Below are 22,624 nucleotides of genomic sequence, written 5' to 3'. Positions count from 1 at the left end.
CCTTCCCTGTCTATGGCTCGGATTCCATTCTTTTTTTAGGACTACAGCAGCAGAATTCAGGCTGGGAACCTCTCATTAGTGGTCCCGTACTTTCCCATCTGTACACTGTAAACAGCCCTTTACATTAAAAATGATACATAAGATGAGACCTGCTTATGAATTGTTTGTTGGTAGTGCATGTCTTGAAGTGATTCAGCTTGAATAGGGTGTGCATTCCGTTCTAAATTGTTGGCGAGGTTCTTTTGACAACACGCATTCTCTGGGTATGGAGCATGAGGTGACATCCGGGTGAGGTGTTCCTCACTGAACTCTTGGTACCGTCTTCATGTTACGCCAGATTCATTTCCACATGGATACTCGTTTAATTAAAAATTGTCAATGATGTTTCTGAAGGAAGGCAGATTATTTGGTCAGAAAGCAAACAGCTTCCCTTTTTCTTTAAGGTATGCCACCAAAGTTACCACTGGTCATGAGCTATGGGAAATTGGTGAAAACCCTCCAGGCTGTACAGAAAGAAGATGGTATGATCACTGGGGAGGGTAAGGGCAGACCACTACTGTGGGTTCACATTTTGAACTGCTGTGTTTTAATAAGTGCAGGCATTCTTATTGAAATTGACTACTGTTTGAATGGTATGAATGCTTGTCACATGTATACTGTTTTGTGATTTCAGAAAAGGAGGCTATTTTTTTTAAATTTTGGTATCATTACTCTACAATTACATGAAGAACATTATGATTACTAGGCTCCCCCCTTCACCAAGTCCCCCCCACATACTCCTTCACAGTCACTGTCCATCAGCGTAGTAAGAGGCTGTAAGATCACTACTTGTCTGCTGTGTGTTGCACAGCTCTCCCCATGCCCCCCCCACAATACATGCTAATCGTAATGCCCCCTTTCTTTTTCCCCACCCTTGTCCCTCCCTTCCCACCCATCCTCCCCAGTCCCTTTCCCTTTGGTAACTGTTAGTCCATTCTTGGGTTCTGTGATTCTGCTGCTGTTTTGTTCCTTCAGTTTTCCTTTGTTCTTATACTCCACAGATGAGTGAAATCATTTGGTACTTGTCTTTCTCCACCTGGTTTATTTCACTAAGCATCATACCCTCTAGCTCCATCCATGTTGTTGCAAATGGTAGAATCTGTTTTTTTCTTATGGCTGAGTAATATTCCATTGTGTATATGTACCACATCTTCTTTATCCATTCATCTACTGATGGACATTTATGTTGCTTCCATATCTTGGCTATTGTAAACAGTGCAGCGATAAACATAGGGGTGCATCTGTCTTTTTCAAACTGGAGTGCTGCATTCTCAGGGTAAATTCCTAGAAGTGGAATTCCTGGGTCAAATGGTATTTCTATTTTGAGATTTTTGAGGTACCTCCATACTGCTTTCCACAGTGGTTGAACTAATTTACATTCCCACCAGCAGTGTAGGAGGGTTCCCCTTTCTCCACAACCTCGCCAACATTTGTTGTTGTTTGTCTTTTGGATGGTAGCCATCCTTACTGGTGTGAGGTGATATCTCATTGTGGTTTTAATTTGCATTTCTCTGATGACAAGCGATGTGGAGAATCTTTTCATGTGTCTGTTGACCATCTGAATTTCTTCTTTAGAGAACTGTCTATTCAGTTCCTCTCCCCATTTTTTAATTGGATTATTTGCTTTTTGTTTGTTGAGGTGTGTGAACTCTTTATATATTTTGGATGTCAACCCTTTATCAGATCTGTCATTTATGAATGTATTCTCCCATACTGTAGGGTACCTTTTTGTTCTATTGATGGTGTCCTTTGCTGTACAGAAGCTTTTTAGCTTGATATAGTCCCACTTGTTCATTTTTGCTTTTGTTTCCCTTGCCTGGGGAGATAAGTTCATGAAGAAGTCACTCATGTTTATGTCCAAGAGATTTTTGCCTGTGTTTTTTTCTAAGAGTTTTATGGTTTCATGACTTACTTTATGGTTTCAAAGTGGTCTTTGATCCACTTCAAATTTACTTCTGTATATGGGGTTAGACAGTGGTCCAGTTTCATTCTCCTACATGTAGCTGTCCAGTTTTGCCAGCACCATCTGTTGAAGAGACTGTCATTTCCCCATTGTATGTCCATGGCTCCTTTATCGTATATTAATTGGCCATATATATTTGGGTTAATGTTTGGAGTCTCTATTCTGTTCCACTGGTCTGTGGCTTTGTTCTTGTGCCAGTACCAAATTGTCTTGATTGCTGTGACTTTGTAGTAGAGCTTGAAGTTGGGGAGCGAGATCCCCCCCCAACTTTATTCTTCCTTCTCAGGATTGCTTTGGCTATTAGGGGTCTTTGGTGGTTCCATATGAATTTTTGAACTATTTGTTCCAGTTCATTGAAGAATGCTGTTGGTAATTTGATAGGGATTGTATTGAATCTGTATATTGCTTTGGGCAGAATGGCCATTTTGACGATATTAATTCTTCCTAGCCAGGAACATGGTATGAGTTTCCATTTGTTGGTGTCCTCTTTAATTTCTCTTAAGAGTGTCTTGTAGTTTTCAGGGTATAGGTCTTTCACTTCCTTAGTTAGGTTTAAAAAGGTGGCTGTTTTAAAGATTTATCAAGCATCATTGAATTTTTTGACAGTACTTGTATATTTTTAAAAATAACATTCACTTGCTCTTTGCAATAAACTGTTCCAAACAGAGGAAGAGCTCATGAAGTTAAAAAATAAAAAGCTTGGGGCAAAACTGGCTCTCTCTCTCTGCCCCCCAACATTTAAAATCTCCCATCTTTGAAAGTCAAGGACACACTTTAAAATGAGAGTCAGTGAAAACCTGGCCTCAGGATTATATGCAGTAGAAACATATCAAGTTTCTGAACACGTGTTTCCTTCTCAACTTAATAATCACTTTGTGTTGACAATTTGGCGCATTTCCTAACATTGCCTAGCATTCATTGCATTTTTCCATTTTTCAGTATGATTTAAAAATCACTTTCTGCATTGTCAAATCTTGATAGTTTCCAGTCTGATAGAGGAAAATATTTATGATTATTTTAAATTTGTTTTTTTAGATCATTCATGATGTTTGAGAAACTGTTTTTCACTCACTTTTCTCTTAAAAATTCACTTCATTCCCTTTATCTCTTTTGTTTCTACATTCATCCTTTTCTTAATGATTTTGTAAAAGCTTAGTATGTATAAGCTTAGTATGTATTTTGAACTTAGTCTGTAAAACCTATTGGCTTTTTGTCTTATGTTCCAAATATTTCCCAGTTTTATCATTTATCATATAGTGTTTTAGAAACATTTTTAGCATTCTTGTTTCCTATTATTTTAGAGACAATTTCATGTGGTTTTTCTTGTCTTATTTAATGCATGTATGTACATTATAAGTCTTTAAAATATTCCCTTATTTAAAACTTACTTTTAAAAATTTGACAGAAACAAACTGAAGTTTATTCTTTTGTGGTATGAGATGGAGTCTAATTTTTTTAAAAAAGGAATTGCCTCAACATTATCTATTGAACAATTGAACAATTGATCTTTTCCCACTGATTTGGAATGGCGCCTTTATTATATATTAAATTATTTTTATTAATGTATTAATGGGCTTTCTATTCAGCTCCATTGGCTTTTTTGCTTGCCTATCCAAAATGTTTTATTTGCTTGTTTTAGGGTCTCCATAGCTTGTTTTAATGATCTGGTAGGGTAACTTAAAGTGGGCAGTGTTACTTTTAGAAATTCCCTTGGCCTCTCCTAGGCATTTGTTCCCCTCCTCTCTGCAACATGTCCCCAACACTGTTTTCTTCCCTTGATGGCTTACCTCTATATCACAGAACACCAGATTTTGCCATTTAGGAAGGTATGCCTTCATAGGTGCCCTTTTTCAAGAGGAAATCATCTTGGGCTACTGATTTAACCAAATGTCTTCAATTAAGTAACTTTACTGTGGTATAGTGCAGGGGTTTTCAAAGTGGGGTCCCTGATCAGCAGTCTCAGTATTAACTGGGAACTTAAGAGAAATGCAGATTCTCAGACCCACTCCAGACCTACTTAACCAGAAAATCAGAGGGTAGAGCCCAGAAGTTGGTTTTAATAAACTCTTCGGGTGATTGCGATGCATGGGAAAGATTGCGAATCACTGGTGTGTTGGATAGAGGATAGCTTTGGAGTAATATAGTATAAAATTCCACATTAGCCCTTTACCCTGGTGTAATTTTGGGGAAATTATTTACATATTTAAGTCTAGATATCATCATCTGTAATATGGGTTGTGAGAATTATGTATATCATAAGCAAAGGGTGTAGATGCTGAAGAGTAATTATTATTGTCAGATTGCTTTCTAATAAGCAAAGGCTGATGCAGTGTGCAATAATATTAGAGATAGTGGTGGTATCTAGGGGATTGGAGGGAGAAGTCTAGAAAGTAAGGGGTATGGCTGGTTTTGATGAGTTCTTCATAATGGGTGATGCCAGGAAGGGCACAAAAATTCCTGTTAGGGGATAATAAGGATAAACTCTTTAAGTATTGTTCATAGTTGGTGCATTTTAAGTTGGAAGAAACAATAGCTGGTAACAGTTCCACTTACAGTTACATTGAATGAAATAAAAACTCTGTCATGTTTCTATGGGAGTTTTAAAAAATCATAGCAAATTAATAAGAAATTGAGGGAAGGATAAGCAAAATATGCAAGTGCAATAAGGATTAATATCTTCATTTAAATGATAAAGATTAATATGGTACAAAAGTATATAAATACATAAAACCCTTATCAGTTACTGGGAAAATGAAAAAAAATGTTAATTTGCTCTGCATATTGATAAATTACTTTGTGCCAGAAACTGAGCTAAGTAGTGGGCCTATGATGAATGCCCAAATGGTGAATCAGATTTAGATATGACTTACGGGCATTTCCTAACTGGGTGATAGAAATAACTAAGTGATACAGTACAGTTGGTAGCTCCCCGGAGCCTAGGAGTAAAGGCAGACATGGATGGCTGTGAGAGCCCCCGGGCTTCCTGGAAGAGGGAACTCTTGAGCCGGTCTTCAAGGACTAGTAGATCCTATGCCAAGTGAGGTGTATAGAAAATCTGTAAGAACTCACTAAGTGATTCGTTCTTTTTGAAGCCGTCAGGGGCCTTACACTGGGGATGACACAAAGGATGCACGGAGTTGTCAAGGCAACAAAGGAATAGGGATACCATAGATGGAGGTGTGAACACACCGGAGTGCCCCGAGTATTGGAGTCTATGAGCTAGACAGGGGCCTTTAGGCTACTGGTGAAGCTGGGCCCAACTGTGCAAGTTCTCCTAAGATTATGGTGGACTGGAAGACTCTGTGTATTGTTTTCAGATAAAAGTATTTTATCTAGTTGGTACTGGGTTTTTTTTTTTTTGTAACCTATGCCATTATATATAAGGAATTTAAGTTAGGAGTTCAGAAAAACATTTGTGTTACAAGTCCATGTTCATATAATATGATTTTAGTTTGGGTCCTATTGAGCCTTTCTCAGTAAAGACTTTCAACCTGTGGGTTCAAAAGTTGTTTAGTTAATCCCTGCAAAGCCTCCTCCGCCAGTGGGTGTGGCCTGGGAGGTTTAGCTGTGTGAAGCTGCACTGTTAAATGTGCTCTTCATGTCTGTGTTCCCAGGTCTTTCCCACTGAGCTCACGGATGTTTCTCCTGCCTCCCGGGAGTCCAGCCTTGAACTTCAGGCTACTTGGCTGGCCCCTGGACTCCCTAGCTAAGCTAGTCTTTTCCTCCTGGGGCTGGGTTTCTATGGCCTCAGTAACCAGCTGTGTGAGCCTGCTATGAATCAGAAAGACCCAACCTGACTTCAGTATACCCCAGTCTAACTTCCACACGTAATACTGCAACTGCCTTGGAAGCTTGGCTGTTGTGTTTCAGTCACCAGATGATGCCTGTTTATTACAGATACTGTTTATAACCAAAGTCGAACATGTACTTGGCAACTTATTGGAGTTATTTATTTGGAGTTACTTTGACTTTTGGACACATGCTAGTCAGCTCCTCTAAATCCCTGCCCCACTTAGCCTGCTATTAACTCTTTACCCTGAATGGAAGACATGTATTTGTATATTATAAGGATTATAAATTGTTAAATCTTGTGGATGCTGACAATATCATGTCCTTTTAAATTTCCATTTCTTAACGTCTGGTTTAGGCCTAGGCTGTTTTGATAGCCCCTTCTTGCCCCTAGTTTTTATTTAATTTTTTTAAGATTGAACATTCTACAGGTATATTTCAAAACCATGAATCAACTCATAGCACGTTCCCCTACTTTCCCCAGAAAGGTCTTCACTGCCTGTGCAATAAAGGCCACACTTTGTGTAGCAGGCCTTGGGGATGCATGGATGACTGGTCCTAACTTAATTTTCTGGCTTTGTCACTCACTGTCTCCTCCTGATTCTTTTCATACCTGGGAGAGAGACAGTGGCACCTCCTGAGTACTGGGGGGGTTTCAGCCTCTTTGCTTGGTCTGTGTTTCTGCAGTGTGGAATTCTGCTGGCCCAACTCGCGCTGTCCAGAGTAATCCACACATTTTTCAAGGCCCAGTTCTAAATTCCTCCTTCTTGAAGCTGTTGCAGATCCTCAAGCCAGGAACACTTACTCTTCCGTTTTGCTTTCATGGTTTTTTGCCTCTGACTCTGTCCCAGCCCGTCTTCCCTTCTATTTTTGTTTTGTTTTTGAGCTTGTTTTCTCATTAACTTGTAAGCTTCTTAACAGCAAAATTTATTTATCTTTTTATTCACACTCTTACTTTATTTACTGCATTTTTTAACCCACATAGCGCTTCTCACATTCGTGCATAATGGGTGTTCAATAATTGCTTTGCCCATATTAGGATTTTGGTGGTTTAAGAAGCTTCACCTTTTGCAAAGAGGGATACAGAGGAAGAATTTGATTTTTTAAGTAGTTGCCTATTTCTTCTAGCTTTTTCTTCCTCTTGTACTTGTTGGATAGAGGAATCTGGATGAATGTTTGAGGCTATGTGAAAAAGAATGGGTTTGGGAAGGGGTAGTTCCCATGGGCTTTTAAAACTAGGCTGGCTAGTTGTAATGTTTAATTTGAAAATTCCTTGAAAATAGATCATAATCCTTATAGTTTATTTATATTCTTAATACCAAATACTGAGGCAGCAGTTTCATATACACCTGCTCACCTAATCCTTCCAACAGCCCCAGAAGGTTCAGGTCTTATTAATTTTTATACAGCAGGAAACACTGAGGCTCATACAGTTTTCTTAAAAAAAAAAAAAGAATTAATTGGAATATAGCTGATAGGCAATATTATATTAGCTTCAGATGTACAACATAGTGATTTGATAATTATATCCATTCCTAAATGCTCACCAGAGCAAGTGTACGCCCCGTAACCACACCAGGATATTACAGTGTTACAGTCTCTATGCTATACTTCCGTTTCTGTGACTGATTTATTTTATAATTTGAAGTTTGTATCATACAATTTTCTTAACTGAGATTAAGTAAGGGGTTGAGCCAGTTTTTCATGTCACGTCTCTAATTCCAAAGCCAACGCTATTCATCACCGTGCTTTCCTGCTTTACTTGAACTTTCGGGAAGTGTGCATTTCTGACTCCGCCTCCCCTCTTCAGAGATCAAATCAAGTTCAGCTTCAAAATCAGCCCATAGTAGAAGAAGTGATTTTAGTGTGTGCCTTTCTCCAAACTAGTGCTTATCAGCTTATAGATGCTTAAAATGTCAACAGGGTAAATTAATCTATCAAATTAAATTATAAATAAGAGAAAGAAGTAAAAAATGTAAATATTGGTTCAAAGATATTTATATCATGATGAGTCAGTTAATGGACAAATACAAAGAATTAATCGATTTTGGCTCTTTGTTCTATAATTAGAAGACTGGTAAGAAAACCTTGTGGAGGGTGATAGATTTCAGAGGACAATGAGAATTTATACTTTTTTTCTAGAGTTGGGAATAATTTACCTTCAAATGGAGAAAAAGCTGTGAATTTAGGTTTATATTTTGTATACATGTGTAATTTTTCTTTGTATGATGCAATGAAGTTCTGGGCTTTTCTTTTCTTTTTTCCCCCCTCCTCCTCTTTCTCTTTGACCAAATAGGACTTCGTATGAACAGTCTTTTGTCCTCAGAGAACTTTTGAATAAAGGCATCATTGTGGGAAAGAGAAAAAGCAGCAAAAGGGATACCTTATTCTTTGTCCATCATCATTTATACTTTGAGATCAAAGTGAATGGAAAATTATTAGATGATTTATTTATTCAGTGAGTATTTGTTGAACACTTACTATATTCCAGCCTCTGTCTTAGGACAGGGGTAAGACAGACCCACTAACTTCCTCAGACACCTCTCAATTGATGACTCTGAAGAATAAGGACTTTAATTTTATGTATAACAACAAGAGTAATAATCCAAAAACCGACCAACATTTACTAAGACCTTATTAGATGCTGCATCTGGTGCTAAGTATGTTAAAATATTATTTTGTCTTAATAACTTTGTGTGAGAAATAGTACAGTCTTTGTCCTCTTCAGAAAAAACAAAAAACAAAAATCAAAACCTGAGCCAATGAAATCAAGCACCTTCTCCAAGATAATACTTTGTACCTCACTGCTATGACCCGACCATTCAAACTGTGTATGATTTTACAATGAACCATATGAAAGACTATTTAGAGATTAGTTTTCTAGAACTTCTTAAAAAATAGCATTCTTTCTGCCTATTCCTACTTTGTCACATAGATTTGAGTTGGAATCAGTCAAGTGCCACTTTCTTTTTGGGTAACCTTTGGCATGTTACCTTCTCAGAGCCCCTGTTCTCTTCCCCATAAAATGGGAATTGAAATAGATTTTGCATGTGTGTTTAAAGCACATGGTAGTAGGGCCTTAAAATCTGAATTCCCACTCATGCATCAAATATTTTCCTCTTTTAATTTTCCAAAAATTGGCTCAAAAGAGTCATGTGACATCATATAAAAAAGACAGTAGTGAATTTCTCAGCTTGCCCACTGAGAATTTTCTTATAAAGAACTTGAGGCATTCCAGCAGCTCCATAAAGTCAGCAGTGACATTGGCGAGTAAACCCTGGACTTGAAATTGAAAGTCCTGTGTTTAGTTTCCTGCTTTTTTGTCTGTGTTTTATATTAAAAGGGATGGCAATGCTTTCATTTAAGAATTAGCTCCTGATGTTTCACTAGTTCTGATTTTGAGAAGGGCTACCACCCCTGCCGTCAGGCACAGAGAACCCGACAGCACTCTGGAAGTTCCTGTGGATGATGAGAGTCGGTTATGGAAAAGGATTAACACCATTTCTATCTTTATAGCTGAACTAAACAATGATGATTCTAGATAAAATCTTTCGTCACCAGTAAGCTTCTTGAGTGCCCAGTTTGACTTTAGAATTTTGTAACATTCGGTTACCCCCATGAGATCTTTTGAAGGTCCATGGTTGTTTATCCAGTGGTTAAAGTAAAAGCATGACTATGAAATCTTTGTTGTTGATTAAACAAAGACACCATGTGACAGTGTGGATTTTTCTTCACGATATTGTTCTGTTTATCTGTGCTGGAAAAATAAGACTTAAAGTAGCAACTGACTACCGTGAAGATGTAATACCATATTAATTTAATTTCCATGTATATCAATCCATTTGATGATATACCTAAATGAATTGTAATTAGAAGTATATATGTCACTTTCTATAATTCTGCAAAAGTTTAAAAATCAGTTTTATAAATTTATGAGTTTTACTTTTGGTGTTACATGTGCTAAAAGAAGTTATTTAAGAGAATCAGTGGTGAAATCTTTGGGAAGGTAAATAATCAAGCCCTTACTGTATTTGAGTTTGCCTAAGTGAACTTTATTTGGTTGTGCCATATTTATGAGGAAAATACTTAAAAGACTACCTTGGCATACAATGGTCTACACTTGTGTAATAACATATAAACAATGACTCCATTGTATATTAAAATAAACGAGGACCCACTTTTTAGCATGAAAATTGGTTTACAATGTTCAAGTGCTTACAATAATCCAGGCATTGTATCAGAAGCTTAACACCTGTTTTATTTTTGTAGCAGCTCAAAAATGTGTACTAAGATGCCTGTTTCACAGCTGGAGAAATTCAGGCAGAGAAAAGGTGAGGTCTGGAGGGCGGGTGGGAACAGTAGTCAGTAGTGTAGACCTGCACATTCACTTAACCCGTAGTCCACCATTGCTGCTATAGTATTATAACAATGTTCACCTTTCTCTGAGGATTATTTTCTATATAAGTGGTTTATCTTTAATATTTTATTCTAGGATATAAATAAATTATCGATGTGAACTAAGTAGATTATAAACCTTTAGGAGGAAAGGACAGTATATGCCTCACCTACTTCCTTGCATAGATCACAAATGTCTAACACAATAGGCCAGTTATGCACCCTTATGTTTATTGCAGCACTATTTACAGTAACCAAGATATGGAAGCAACCTAAGTGTCCATCAGTAGATGAATGGATGAAGAAAATGTGGTACATATACACAATGGAATACTCTTCAACCATAAGAAAGAAACAAATCCTACCATTTGCAACAACATGGATGGAGCTAGAGGGTATTATGTGCAGTGAAATAAGTCAGGCAGAGAAAGACAAATACCAAATGATTTCCTCAATTGTGGAGTATAACAATGAAGCAAAACTGAAGGAACAAAATAGCAGCAGACTGACAGACTCCAAGAAGGGACTAGTGATCACCAAAGGGGAGGGGTGGGGTAGGACGGGTGGGAAGGGTAGGAGAAGGGGATTGTGGGGTATCATGATTAGTGCACATGTGGTATGTATGGAGTCACAGGGAAGACTGTGTAGCACAGAGAAGACAAGTAGGGACTCTATGACATCTTACTACACTGATGGACAGTGACTACAATGGGGCATATGGGGGGGACTCGATAATAAGGGTGAATGTAGTAACCACCTTGTTTTTCTTGTGAAACCTTTATAAAAGTGTATATCAATGTCACCTTAATGAAAAAATTGAATCAATTATGTTTTTGTAGAAGAGTGATATGAAAGAATCATATATCTATATCTATATCTATATCTATAAAATAAGTTAAATTTTGTCTATAAAACACGTTAGTGATTGAAAGGAATTCAAGTGTTCTTGACTGATTGTTCTGGTTTCTTATACAATATGAGTGTTAGAAATTAAAATGGATTTGTTCTCTTTCATTTGTGGTGAAAATAAGTCTCCAAGTACCCCTAGTTGTGGTATCTGACAAAATGCTACCACAGAGGGATATGAATTTAGATGAGTAGTTCTGAGTAGGTAAACTTAGGGTTTGGCTTGAAGAATGTAATTTTTTTTCTGAACTTTTGCAGACCTTTGTTTAGGTTCTTCTCCTCCCCACTTGGGGCAATGGAAGTTTTATTTATTTATTTATTTATATTTGATTTTTAATTGAAATTTTATTTTGAATTGTCATATTAGTTTTAGGTGTAAAACAGTGATTCAACATTTATACACCACATTTATATGTTACAAAATGCTCACCACCACAGTGGTTGCCATCTGTCACCATACAAAGTTATTATTGAATATTGTTATTTTTGACTACTATTATTGACTTTTTTTTTTCATAGCCTTATTTTGATGACAGAAGCCTGAATATACCTTTTGGGTGTGTGTGCCATTATTTAAACTTCTCTCTTATTGATTCCATCCTTAATGTCTTATAGATAAGAATTTTTTAAAATGTAGCTTTGATTGTTTTTTTTAAGTCAGAATACCTTTTAAAAATCAGTAGTTATCAAGCAAGAAAATTGAGAGAGGAACTGGTGCACATATTTGCATTTGGGTGTAGACAGTCTAACTGGATATTGAACATTGGTCATACCTGTGGATTCAGCCCTCCACTAGGATCAGTTTTTAGATATATTGTATTTCATTAAATCTAAGATGCTAGAAAATTTTAGATTCACTATTATTTTATGTACCACTACAAGAAAAAAACTGCCAATTAAACTGGTATAGTGTTCTTAAAATGTACTAGGGCATAATTTATGTATGTTAAAATTTACTTAATTTAATGTTTAGTTTTGCAAGTTTTGATAAACACATGAAGGCATTACACACCATCACAACCCATCAAAACTGAGGAATAGAATAATTCTATACACAGTGTATTACCACTTAGTTTTTATATTACATTTAATGAAATTGAAAGGATTTTAGATTAATTTGACAATTTCATCATATCATTCTTGTGGAGTCATGTAAAGGAACATAATATTATTTAAAATTTTTTCTTAAACTTCTTTATAGTCACAGTCTGCTTCTTCTTTTGAACTCAGAGTTATGTTATGTCACTCAGTCTTATCCTGTGCAGTCAAGAGTGTGGAAGGTGACACAGCACTTCTGGAAAATGTTCTGACACCGCTCCTGGGATTTTCCTTCACATTGATTATGGGCATTACACAAATTTCAGCTACCATTTTCTTACATGACTAACTCCCGAGTTTTGTTTGTGTTTTTTCCTCAATTTAGTAATTGTGGAAAGTACCACTGGAAGTTAAGTAGCTTCTGTTCCATGTCAATAGATAGAAACTTTTTGACAAGTTGATTCTTTTTTTTTTAAATTAATTTTTTTTTATTGAAGTATTGTTGATTTGCAATCTTATATTGGTTTCAAGGATACAACACAGTATAGGTTCAGCAGTTACCCATGTTATTAAATCCTCAGCCCACTAGTGCAGTTACTGTCTGTCAACAGGAAGATGTTAAGAATCATTGACCATATACTCCACGCTGTACTACTATCCTTGTGACCAGCTTATATTATGATTGAGAATTTTTGTGCCCCGTTATCCCCCTTACACTCTCCACTGACTGACCCCAACCCTTCCCCTATGGTAACTACCAGTCACTTCTTTCTGTCTATGAGTCTACTGCTATTTTGTTCATTTTATTTTGTTTTTGTATTCCACAAATAATTGAAATCATATGGTATTTGTCTTTCTTCACCTTGTGTATTTCATTTAACGTAACACCCTCTAGGTCCATCTAGGTTGTTGCAAATGGCAGGATTTTTCCTTTTTTATAGGTGAATAATATTCCATTGTGTATTTGTACCACATCTTCTTTATCCATTCATGTATTGATAGACACTAAGGTTGCTTCCCAATCTTGACTAATGTAAATAATGTGGCATAAACATAGGCATGAATATAGCTTTTTGAATCAGGGATTCTGTTTTCTTTGGGTAAATGCTTAGAAATGAAATTACTGGGGCATATGGTTATTTCTATTTTTAGTTTTTTGAGGAATCTCCATACTGCTTTCCACAGTGGCTGTGCCAATTTACATTCCAGTCAATAGTGTAGAAGGCTTCCCATTTCTCCACATCCTTGTCAACACTTGTTATTTCTTGTTTTTTGGATAGCATTCTGACTGGTATGAGGTGATATCTTATTGTGGTTTTGAAATGCATTTCCTGATGATTAGTGATGAGTATCTTTTCATGTGCCTGTTGGCCATCTGCATTTCTTTGGAAAAATGTCCGTTCAGGTCCTCTGTGCAATTTTCAATTGGGTTATTTATTTATTTTGGTGTTGAGACATATGAGTTCTTTATATATTTTGGATGTTAACCCTGTATCATCTTCTCTTAAGAAATAACATATTGCAGGTAAAGATAAAGTCCCCTTAACCACTATTCCTTTTCTATTCACTTTCTGGAAGTGACTAGTACTATTTAATGGTGTACATCTTTCTGATCTAATTTTTATGTAAGTGTAAACAGTATATGATATTGAATGCTTTTATAATTTGCTTAATTGGTACATATTTTTCAGGTTTCTTTTCTTTTATATTTCTTTTCAATAACTTGTTTTTTTTTGTTTCAATAACTTCTGTAAGATTTTATTTTTAATCCCCACTGTAAATCAGATTTCTGACATATAAATTCTCTTTAGAGAACTAAATAAAATTCAAAAGGAAGAATTTTGAGCTTTGTTGTTTTGGAGCATTATAAACGTTAAAAATCTACTCATGGCATAAATAGCTAAACAATTAATTTCAGTATTATTGCACAAAAAGACAACTATTTTGATTTTAGGGTGTTTCCTTTAACTGTAAAAATTTTAGATGCTATATTTTTGTTTGACAATCATAAATCTATTTCTGTAGTCATCAAAATATTAATATCTGCATTATATTCAATTGCATTGATGTGCCACTCCTATATGACATATGCTTCATTATATAATTACTTTTAGATTATTTTCTAACAATTTGAAGTTTTACAAATCAAATTAATAAAGTTTCCTGACAAATATTTTTTTCTGTAAATATATAAGATATAATTTTAGAACATAAACACCCCCATATGATTTTCAAATCTCTAAGAAAAGATCTTGAATTGAATATATCTCAAATATAAGAAAAGGAAAATATTCCATAGACAAGCATTCAAAGATGTTTTTTTCATTAGAAGTATAGCTAATGAAAATCTTTTGATTATAATATGATACAGATTCAGATCTATACAGATTTGAGATCTATAGAAGTGAATAATTATTTTTTTCTTGTCCAATTATGTTTTTCTCTTTCACACGTATGAAAATACATCTGATATGAATTGATGCTTTACTTTCTGAGATCATTAAAATTTTCTGAACAACTCAAAATGAGATGGATAGTTTTTAATGAACTATCTGGCATTTATTTTAAAGACTCCGCTTTTTGTTAAAGTTGCTTAATAGAGCATTTAAGTGAGTATTACTAGAATTGTGTGATTCTTTAAATAGAGAATTCTAGTTATATGTCAAGTGAATATATTTATTGCATGACGTTTTTGAGATGAAGTGATTAAGGAATTGATGTTTGAAAGATTGTGCATGTGGTCAAAGCACCTCACACAGCTAGAGAGATGCTGTGGCTTGTGCAGGAGGGGGTTCCCTGCCTTGGGCAAGTTCTTTATGAATTCACTGAGGCTCAAGAAAGGCAAGGGCAAGAAGCTGGGGGAAGAGGAGGTCACCATGTTCATTTTCACTGTGGTCACAAGCAGCTTGGTACATGTGGCTGGCGTAAGTGTGTTTTGCAGGCCAGCGACAGGTTCTGCTCCCAGCACAAGCTTCATCCTTAGGCACTAGGCCTCAGTCTGTCCTCGCCCAACCCTCCAAGCTCCCTGCTCCCATGCTCGGGCTTAATTCCCCAGGAGCACCAGGGCGCCACAGCTCTCTCTCCACTCTCTCAGTGGCGGCCAGCTGCCTGCCACGCTCTGGGAACAATGTGGGCGGGTCCCTGGTGACTAGCAGATACCTGACCAATTACATACCAGGAACACAAAGGAGAGAATGGGTGTTTCCTCTCTACCCCTCCCCAGCACAGATACTCTCATGCCTGACCGGCAGCTCTGTCACTGGTAAACATCTCGTAAATGTAGGCAAACATGCTCTGATTATATACACAATTGACACTATTAATGCCAGTCAGGAATCTTGGTCAGAAGTTCCATTTTTCCCGCAGATGCTCTGGTGTTTCAAAAGTAATAATTTTGTATATATTTAATGAAAATGACTGAGTATAATAGTCTGTAATTAGAGTATTTATTCAGATAGTTTAAAAAATGATCGTTGTTTATACCATTGAAGTTCTGTTATGTGACAGTCCAAGAGTATACTGTGGCCTCTTGTAGGTACATCAACGCATGCCTGCTTAAATTGATAGTAAGTGACAGATCTCTGAATGAAAGAATTACAAGTTTGTTTTGTTACTGTTTAAGCCAAGTTCTTTTGAGCCAAAATCTGAAATTTACTCAATGATAAAGTCAGTTACTTGGAGGTTAAATGTCATCATATTGTTATCTTTGGATTTCTTAATACTCTGAGACTTGACCATTAGTTTTTTTTTTAACATTTTTTTTTATTAAGGTATCATCGATATACAATCTTATGAAGGTTTTACAAGAAAAACAATGTGGTTACTATTATTACATTCACCCTTACAATTGAGTCCCCCCGACATACCCCATTGTAGTCACTATCAGTTGACCATTAGTTTTTGAAAGACCAAGTCTGTAATTTTGAGCTATTTTACATTTAGTCTATTCTAATCCTGTAGAATTTTAGACCACAAAATGATTTTTATATTAGTCTTCTGATTTTACAGTTGAAAATAGAGACCCCAGCATGACCTTCTCGGGAACAAGTATTTTGCTGTCTAAGGAAATTTTATTATATAACATAGAAATAATTCATCATATTTGTTATTTAATAGTGCATACTTGTTCTTCATAGTTGGGTATTTATACCAAAATGGTTTATATCAGTGTTATTAAACATACTTACCAGAATACTAAAATAAATAAACTGTGCATATCTTTCAACTTTGTGGTTTATATACAGGTAGGAAAGAATTGCTGATGGTTAATTTTTTCCTTAAAATTCATCAGGTAGAAATTTCATTTATATCCAATTGAAATGCTAGAATTTATTTTCTGAGCCAACAGAGTAGTTTGAGACAAAAATAGGAATATTTGAGCTACTTAATGTATTGTTATTTTGAGGATGACATAGTCTGATGATTTAAAATGACAAGTATGGTGTAGTGCTGTTTTTTTAATGTACATTGAGACTGTTTAGTGAATATTGTAGAAGTACCACATTGTTGAGCTGTCAAAAGAAACATTGTTCCTACATTTTGAGAGTTCCGTGAGTAGGGCAACAAACCAGCTATTTCTGGTTGAAACAATGTCACTTAGTGTTAATCTCTTTCAAATGCAGTGATATAGGAAACACTATACTTTAAAATACTGTGGTCTTTTGTGCTCTATACTTAACACAAAATATTTAAACTTTTAAAAAACAATAGTACATTATTTTTTTCAGTGTACATTAGTACTTAATCTTTTAAAATGAAGTACTCACATACCTTGTACCTTGGAAAAGTGAATGAGACAAGGAAATCAGTACTTCATATGAGGTCAGACTAGTTAAACCAGATGTCATAAAGTCTAAACATTTTTCTCAAAAAGAAACAGATTGCTTAAAATGAAAAGTTAAGTTTATTAAAATATGCATGTGAAACATTAATAGCACACTAATGTGAAAACTTTGAAAGGAAACAAAGATGGGAACCATCATATGGTATAATAGGACAACTTGGACAGTGAGAACAGTATTTTTTATGGAACTGAAGTGTGTGTCCTTTATAACTTCTGCCTATAGTTATATATACATACAGACATATATAATCCTGTCCTCTAGAGAGACAGAACGTTAAGTGGTCCTTCTGCCACTGAATAGCTCTTATCAAACAATAGATAGCTCTTCTCAAGATTATGGAACATTAAAAGCTTAGAAACCTAGAAATGGAGAGAGATTGATTAAATAGTACATGATGTCAATAGAAAACATTATAGTTATGATGAAACGTTAGCATAAATATTAGCTTTGAAATCAGGAATGAGTTAAAGATGCCTGCCTTTCACTATTACTATGTAACATTTTTTCTGGAAGTTTTAGATAGTGCCATTAGATTAGAAATGGCAATGAGAGGTATACAAATTTCAAAGGCATATCCTTTTCCCCCTCCCTTCCCCTCCCTTTTTTCTATTTTTTTCTTTTTCCCTTTGGCAAGTAACCTGCCTACCACTAAGAGAATCAAAGGAAAACATTTAAAACCAATGACATGGTTTAGAAAGTTGTCTGGATATAAAAGTTAATATGCACTCAAGTATTAGAATGGCTAAAATTGAAACAACTAACACCACCAAATGCTGACAAGTACACAGGCCAACAGGAACTCTCAATCATTGCTAGTTGGAGTGCAAAACTTTGAAATACAGTTGAGCAGTTGGGCAGTTTCTTACAAAACTAAGCAAGATACTCTTAACCACGCTATCCAGCCATCATACACTTTGGTATATACCTAGGTGAATTGAAACCTTGTATCTATACAAAATCTTGCACAGAATTATTTATGTCAGCTTTATTCAATAATTGCCAAAACTTAGAAGCAACCAAGATGTCCTTAATAGGTGAGTGATTAAGTAAGCTGTGGCATACTTATACAGGGAAATATTATTCAATGATAAAAATAAATGAGTTTTCAAGATATGAACAGATATGGAGGAAGCCTAAATGTCTATTGCTAAGTGAAAGAAGCCAGTCTGAAAAAGCTACATACTGTATGGTTCCAACTCCATGACATTCTATGGCAGAACTGTGGCGAAAATGAAAGAATCAGTTGCTAGAAGTTGAGGATGGAGGAGAGGGGAATGAATAAGTGGAGATTTTTAGGGCAGAGAAACTATTCTGTGTGATACAATAATGATGGACTCCTGCCATTATGCTTTTTGGAACCAATAGAACTATACAACATAAGGAATTTTAATAATGATGTATCCATACTGGCTCAACAAGTGTAAAAAATGAATCATACTAATTCAAGATTTATGTGATGAGGGGGATTGTTGGGGAGTGGCACACAGGGTTTATGAGAACTCTTTGTAGTTTCTGATCTGTTTTTCTGTAAACCTAAAATGGCTCCTTAAAAATATCAATATGGGAAAACTTGCATTTTTGCCCCTTAGCCACTGCAGGCCATCTCACCTACTTCCAAATCAGCGGACTTTATGGGCAGAGGATAAGGGGGATTTGAAATGACTCACTGGTGTGAGAAAGAAGACACTGGAGCTGCTATTGACATGTAATTGTAAAAATAAGTTAAGCTTTAGCTATACTTAAACATGAATAGGCATTGAAGACATCACTCAGTTGTGTGGGGGAGAGAGGGGGAGAGTGCTGGGCCGGGGCCTCTTGCTAGCCTCATGTGGTTATTACCTTTCAGCATATTGTAGTTACATGTGTCTGCTGAGGGTTGTATGCATCATATTATCTATGAACTAAGCTTCATAATGGACAGGTGTGCATGTCTGTAAGGAAACTGCACACTGAATGTGATGAATATAAGCAAAATGAACTATGAGGAAATAGCAAAGTTGACAGCTTTGGTCATAATATAAGTTTATGTTCAGCCATGTTGTAAAAAAATCAGATTTGATAAGAATTGGAGTCTAAAAAGCAGATATCAGACTACTTGAAGTAAAGATTTATATCCACTTTACTAATAATATATCATAAATAATAAAACAAAATGTTCATTTCATTTTATCATACTTTTTAATTTGACTTTTAAAAAAGTACTCGTGAATACAGCAGCGTGTTGCTTTGAGTTACGAGTTGCTGAGTCAGCCTTTTTCTCCCACTGACAGGGTTGTGCGCTCAAGTGAGTTTGGAGATTGCTGGTCTGGATACTCCACCTGGTTTTCCTGCCCTTTTTCTAGCGGTCCTCCAGTCCATTCTCCCTGTCAGCCAGGGAAGGCGCTCCAAAATGCAGCTCTGATCCCATCACTTGCTTAAAACGCTACCTTCGTATTTTATGTTAAGGGTCAGCTTGAGTTCTGTGATGTACATTGGTAGGGGCCCTGTTTCCTCTCCAGCCTTACTCCCTCCCTGTCCCTAAAGATCTTTCTCTCTCTAATCCTGTGCCTGGAGGGCTGTCATCTCTACCTTCACTAGGCTGCATCTTTCTCATTATTTGGATATGTTGAGCTGTCACATCTTCTAAAGACCTTTTCTGCCTGTAACCCCTATGAGGTACTTTTGCCCTTATGCGGCCCGTTGCCCTGTTGGGCTGGCCTAGACTATTGCTGTTTGCTTGTCTCCCTTGTGATGAAGTCCAAGTAGGACTTAGCCCCCCATGACTGTCATAGTGTGTGTAATACACATTTATGATTAGATAAATTGATTAAAACTGTGCTTTGGGAGGAAAGTGATACTGGAAAAGGACCCTGTACACTGTTACTAATTGATAAAAGATGTAACATTATAAGCTCATCTGTCCAAAAATATATTAATGAAGGATAGTAAATAATGCTAGTCTTTGCCAAATTTTGTTTCTTAACTCTCATATGACTTTCATCACTTTTTAAGGACATTACATATTATTACTAATACACAATTTATTGTAAGACAGGAAAATATGTAATAATTAATGTAAAATAAAAATTCCACTAAGTTAACTTTCTAACTTCCTCCAAAAGTTTGGTCCTATTCTGTGATCAGGTTTGCAATCCATGATAAGATAATTAAGGCTTTCAGTAGTTGAATAATTTTTTCTTGTATTTAAGGAAACACGGCATAAAAAGTGAATTGAAACTGTGTATTTCACCTTTAATCTTTGACTGAAGTGGCAATTTCTGCTCTTCGGAAAGTGAAGGATTATTATTTGATTTTGGACTTTTATTCATGTCTTCTCTTAATTATTTATTTTCTGTGCCTCCCTCCCTCTTTCCCTCCCCTTCCTTCCTTCCCTCCTTATTTTGAGTTTGATTTTTAAATGTTATTCCCAACTTGTTGATAGTAACTATAATTGGATGTTTCTCAGAGAATTGAATAGGCTTTAAAACATAATTGTGTATCAAAGGCTGATATTTCAAAGAATAACACCTCTTAGTATACAACTATCTCAGAATTCTATTTGAATTTGTTGGAAACTTCCTATCACCTACGTCACTGAACATATTTATGCTCTGACTTCCTCTGTCACGCGGTCCAGTGGACCTTGCCTGGGAAGTAAGTGAACGCCGTCTGATGAACGGTGCATGGAAGGGGAGCCCACAGCATTCTCTGGACTTCAGTAATCCTTGCTTTTTCCTGCTGCACTGGGCCAAGTGAACTCAGTTTTTCCACACTTGCCTCATTCCCCACCCCCACATTCATTACTGGCAATTGCACGCACACATTTGTGTGTGTGAATTGTCAAAGCTTAGCCTTCAGTATAGTACATGTTTGATCTGTAGACCTTATGTTGGATATTCCTGTTTAGCGCTATTAGGGGGGATACAAAATGGTACAGCCATTCTGGAAAATCACTTGGAAGTTTCTTACAAAGTTAAATATACTTTTACCACGTGACTCAGCAATCACTTTTGTTACAAAGAAATGAAACTTAGTGTTCACACAAAAACCTGCATATGAATGTTCTATTTATAATGACTCAAAACTAAAAACCCAAATGAATTCTATGGGTGAGGCATTCTCAAGCTCATAATGCCTTGAGAATTATGAAGAGTGCTTCCTCAGGTGCCAGACACCACACTGCATGTGAAGTTTACAAAAATACGAGTCTCTTACATTTTTCTGTTGTTTTTGCAGATTCTTAACTTTAACTTCCCCCAAAGTATACTTTTCTTCTTGTTACTGGCATTCATTTGTGAATGTTAATCTGCTGTGTAGATAATTGAGAGTTGGCTGTAAGTAACAAATACAAAAGATTTTAAATATTTTATGTCTTTTTTGGCGTAAATTTTGACTTAGTTGCTGAACTTGGTATTTCTTGGTTCTAAGCTAAAATGAACTTTTCATAGTTGCTTCAAATTTAACTACAAAGCATCAGGAAAAACTATTATGATTATGTACTTTTTATTATTCCTTTTCAAATGTTCAAGAAATACGGGATTGAAATGACTAGCAGTGTTTGTAGGAGTTTGTGTTCAGCCCAGTCTCCCTTTAGCCTCTGGAGTGCATCATTCTAGAAACATACAGCTTGTTCACAGATACTGGAAATAAATGTGTTCTTTACTTGTGCAATTGCCTTCTCCTGTTCATGGATATTTTTACTTTAAAATGGACCAGAGACCAGAACGAGAAGAAAATTGTGTGGCAGTCTGGATATCAATAAAGGTCATTCAATTAAAAATTATTGATTAACATAAGTAAAATTGATTTTATTGGATGTACAGTTCTAGGAATATTTGACCCATGCAAGATTCATAAGAACTCTACCCCAATCAAGGCACAGAACAGTTCCATCCCTCCAGAAGATTCTTTGTGATTGGATCCTCCCCCCACCCACAGCACCTGGTGACCATTGATTTATATTGTTGGTCACTATAATTTGGTTTTTCAAGAATGCCATAAAAATGGAATCATAACCTTTGAGACAATTTTCTATTACTCATCATAATGCCTTTGAGATTCATCCAACCTTTATGTGTATCAGTGGGGTTTTTTTTTGTAAGTGCAGTATTTCCTAGTATGGATACACTACAGTTTGTACATCCATTCACCCATAGAATTCATTTGGGTTTTCAGTTTTGAGTCATTATAAATAGAACATTCATATGCAGGTTTTTGTGTGAACACTAAGTTTCATTTCTTTGTAACAAAAGTGATTGCTGAGTCACGTGGTAAAAGTATATTTAACTTTGTAAGAAACTTCCAAGTGATTTTCCAGAATGGCTGTACCATTTTGTATCCCACCAACAATGCATGAGAGTTTTACTTGCTCTACATTCTCATCAGCACTTGGTATTGTCCATATTCATTTTAGCCATTCTGATAGGTGTGGAGTGATATCTCATTTTGTTTTTAATTTACATTTCTCTAATGGTGCTAGATGTTAAAAAGCTTTTCATGTGCTTATTTGCCCTCTGTGAATCCTCTTTAGTGAACTAAGTCCTTTGCTGATTTTTAAGTTTGGTTGGTTTCTTTTTGAATATTTAGAGTTATTTATATATTCTGTAGATGTAAGTCCTTTGTCTTATGTGATTTGCAGATATTTCCTCCAAGGTTGTGGCTTACTTATCCT

The 22,624-nt window shown here is 35.9% G+C and overlaps 1 protein-coding gene across 11 annotated transcripts in view; it reads left to right on the top strand.

The window, feature by feature from the left end:
* The window catches only part of COBLL1 (cordon-bleu WH2 repeat protein like 1), a 145,910-nt gene that overhangs the window by 17,159 nt on the left and 106,127 nt on the right, over positions 1-22,624 (top strand). For 5 of the 11 annotated variants that reach the window (XM_073241571.1, XM_073241565.1, XM_073241574.1 and 2 more), the window contains exon 2: positions 444-539. The exons of 5 other annotated variants lie outside the window; for them this stretch is intronic. In XM_073241571.1, coding sequence (XP_073097672.1) covers positions 444-539 — 96 coding nt within the window. The remainder of the gene's footprint in view (positions 1-443; positions 540-22,624) is intronic. One more of the 11 variants, XM_073241564.1, reaches the window with a different exon arrangement.

Source organism: Manis javanica, chromosome 7 (assembly GCF_040802235.1).
Source record: "Manis javanica isolate MJ-LG chromosome 7, MJ_LKY, whole genome shotgun sequence".
NCBI classification, from domain to species: domain Eukaryota; kingdom Metazoa; phylum Chordata; class Mammalia; order Pholidota; family Manidae; genus Manis; species Manis javanica.
Note: the sequence above shows the minus strand (reverse complement) of the source record. Positions and strands in the feature narration are given on the sequence as shown.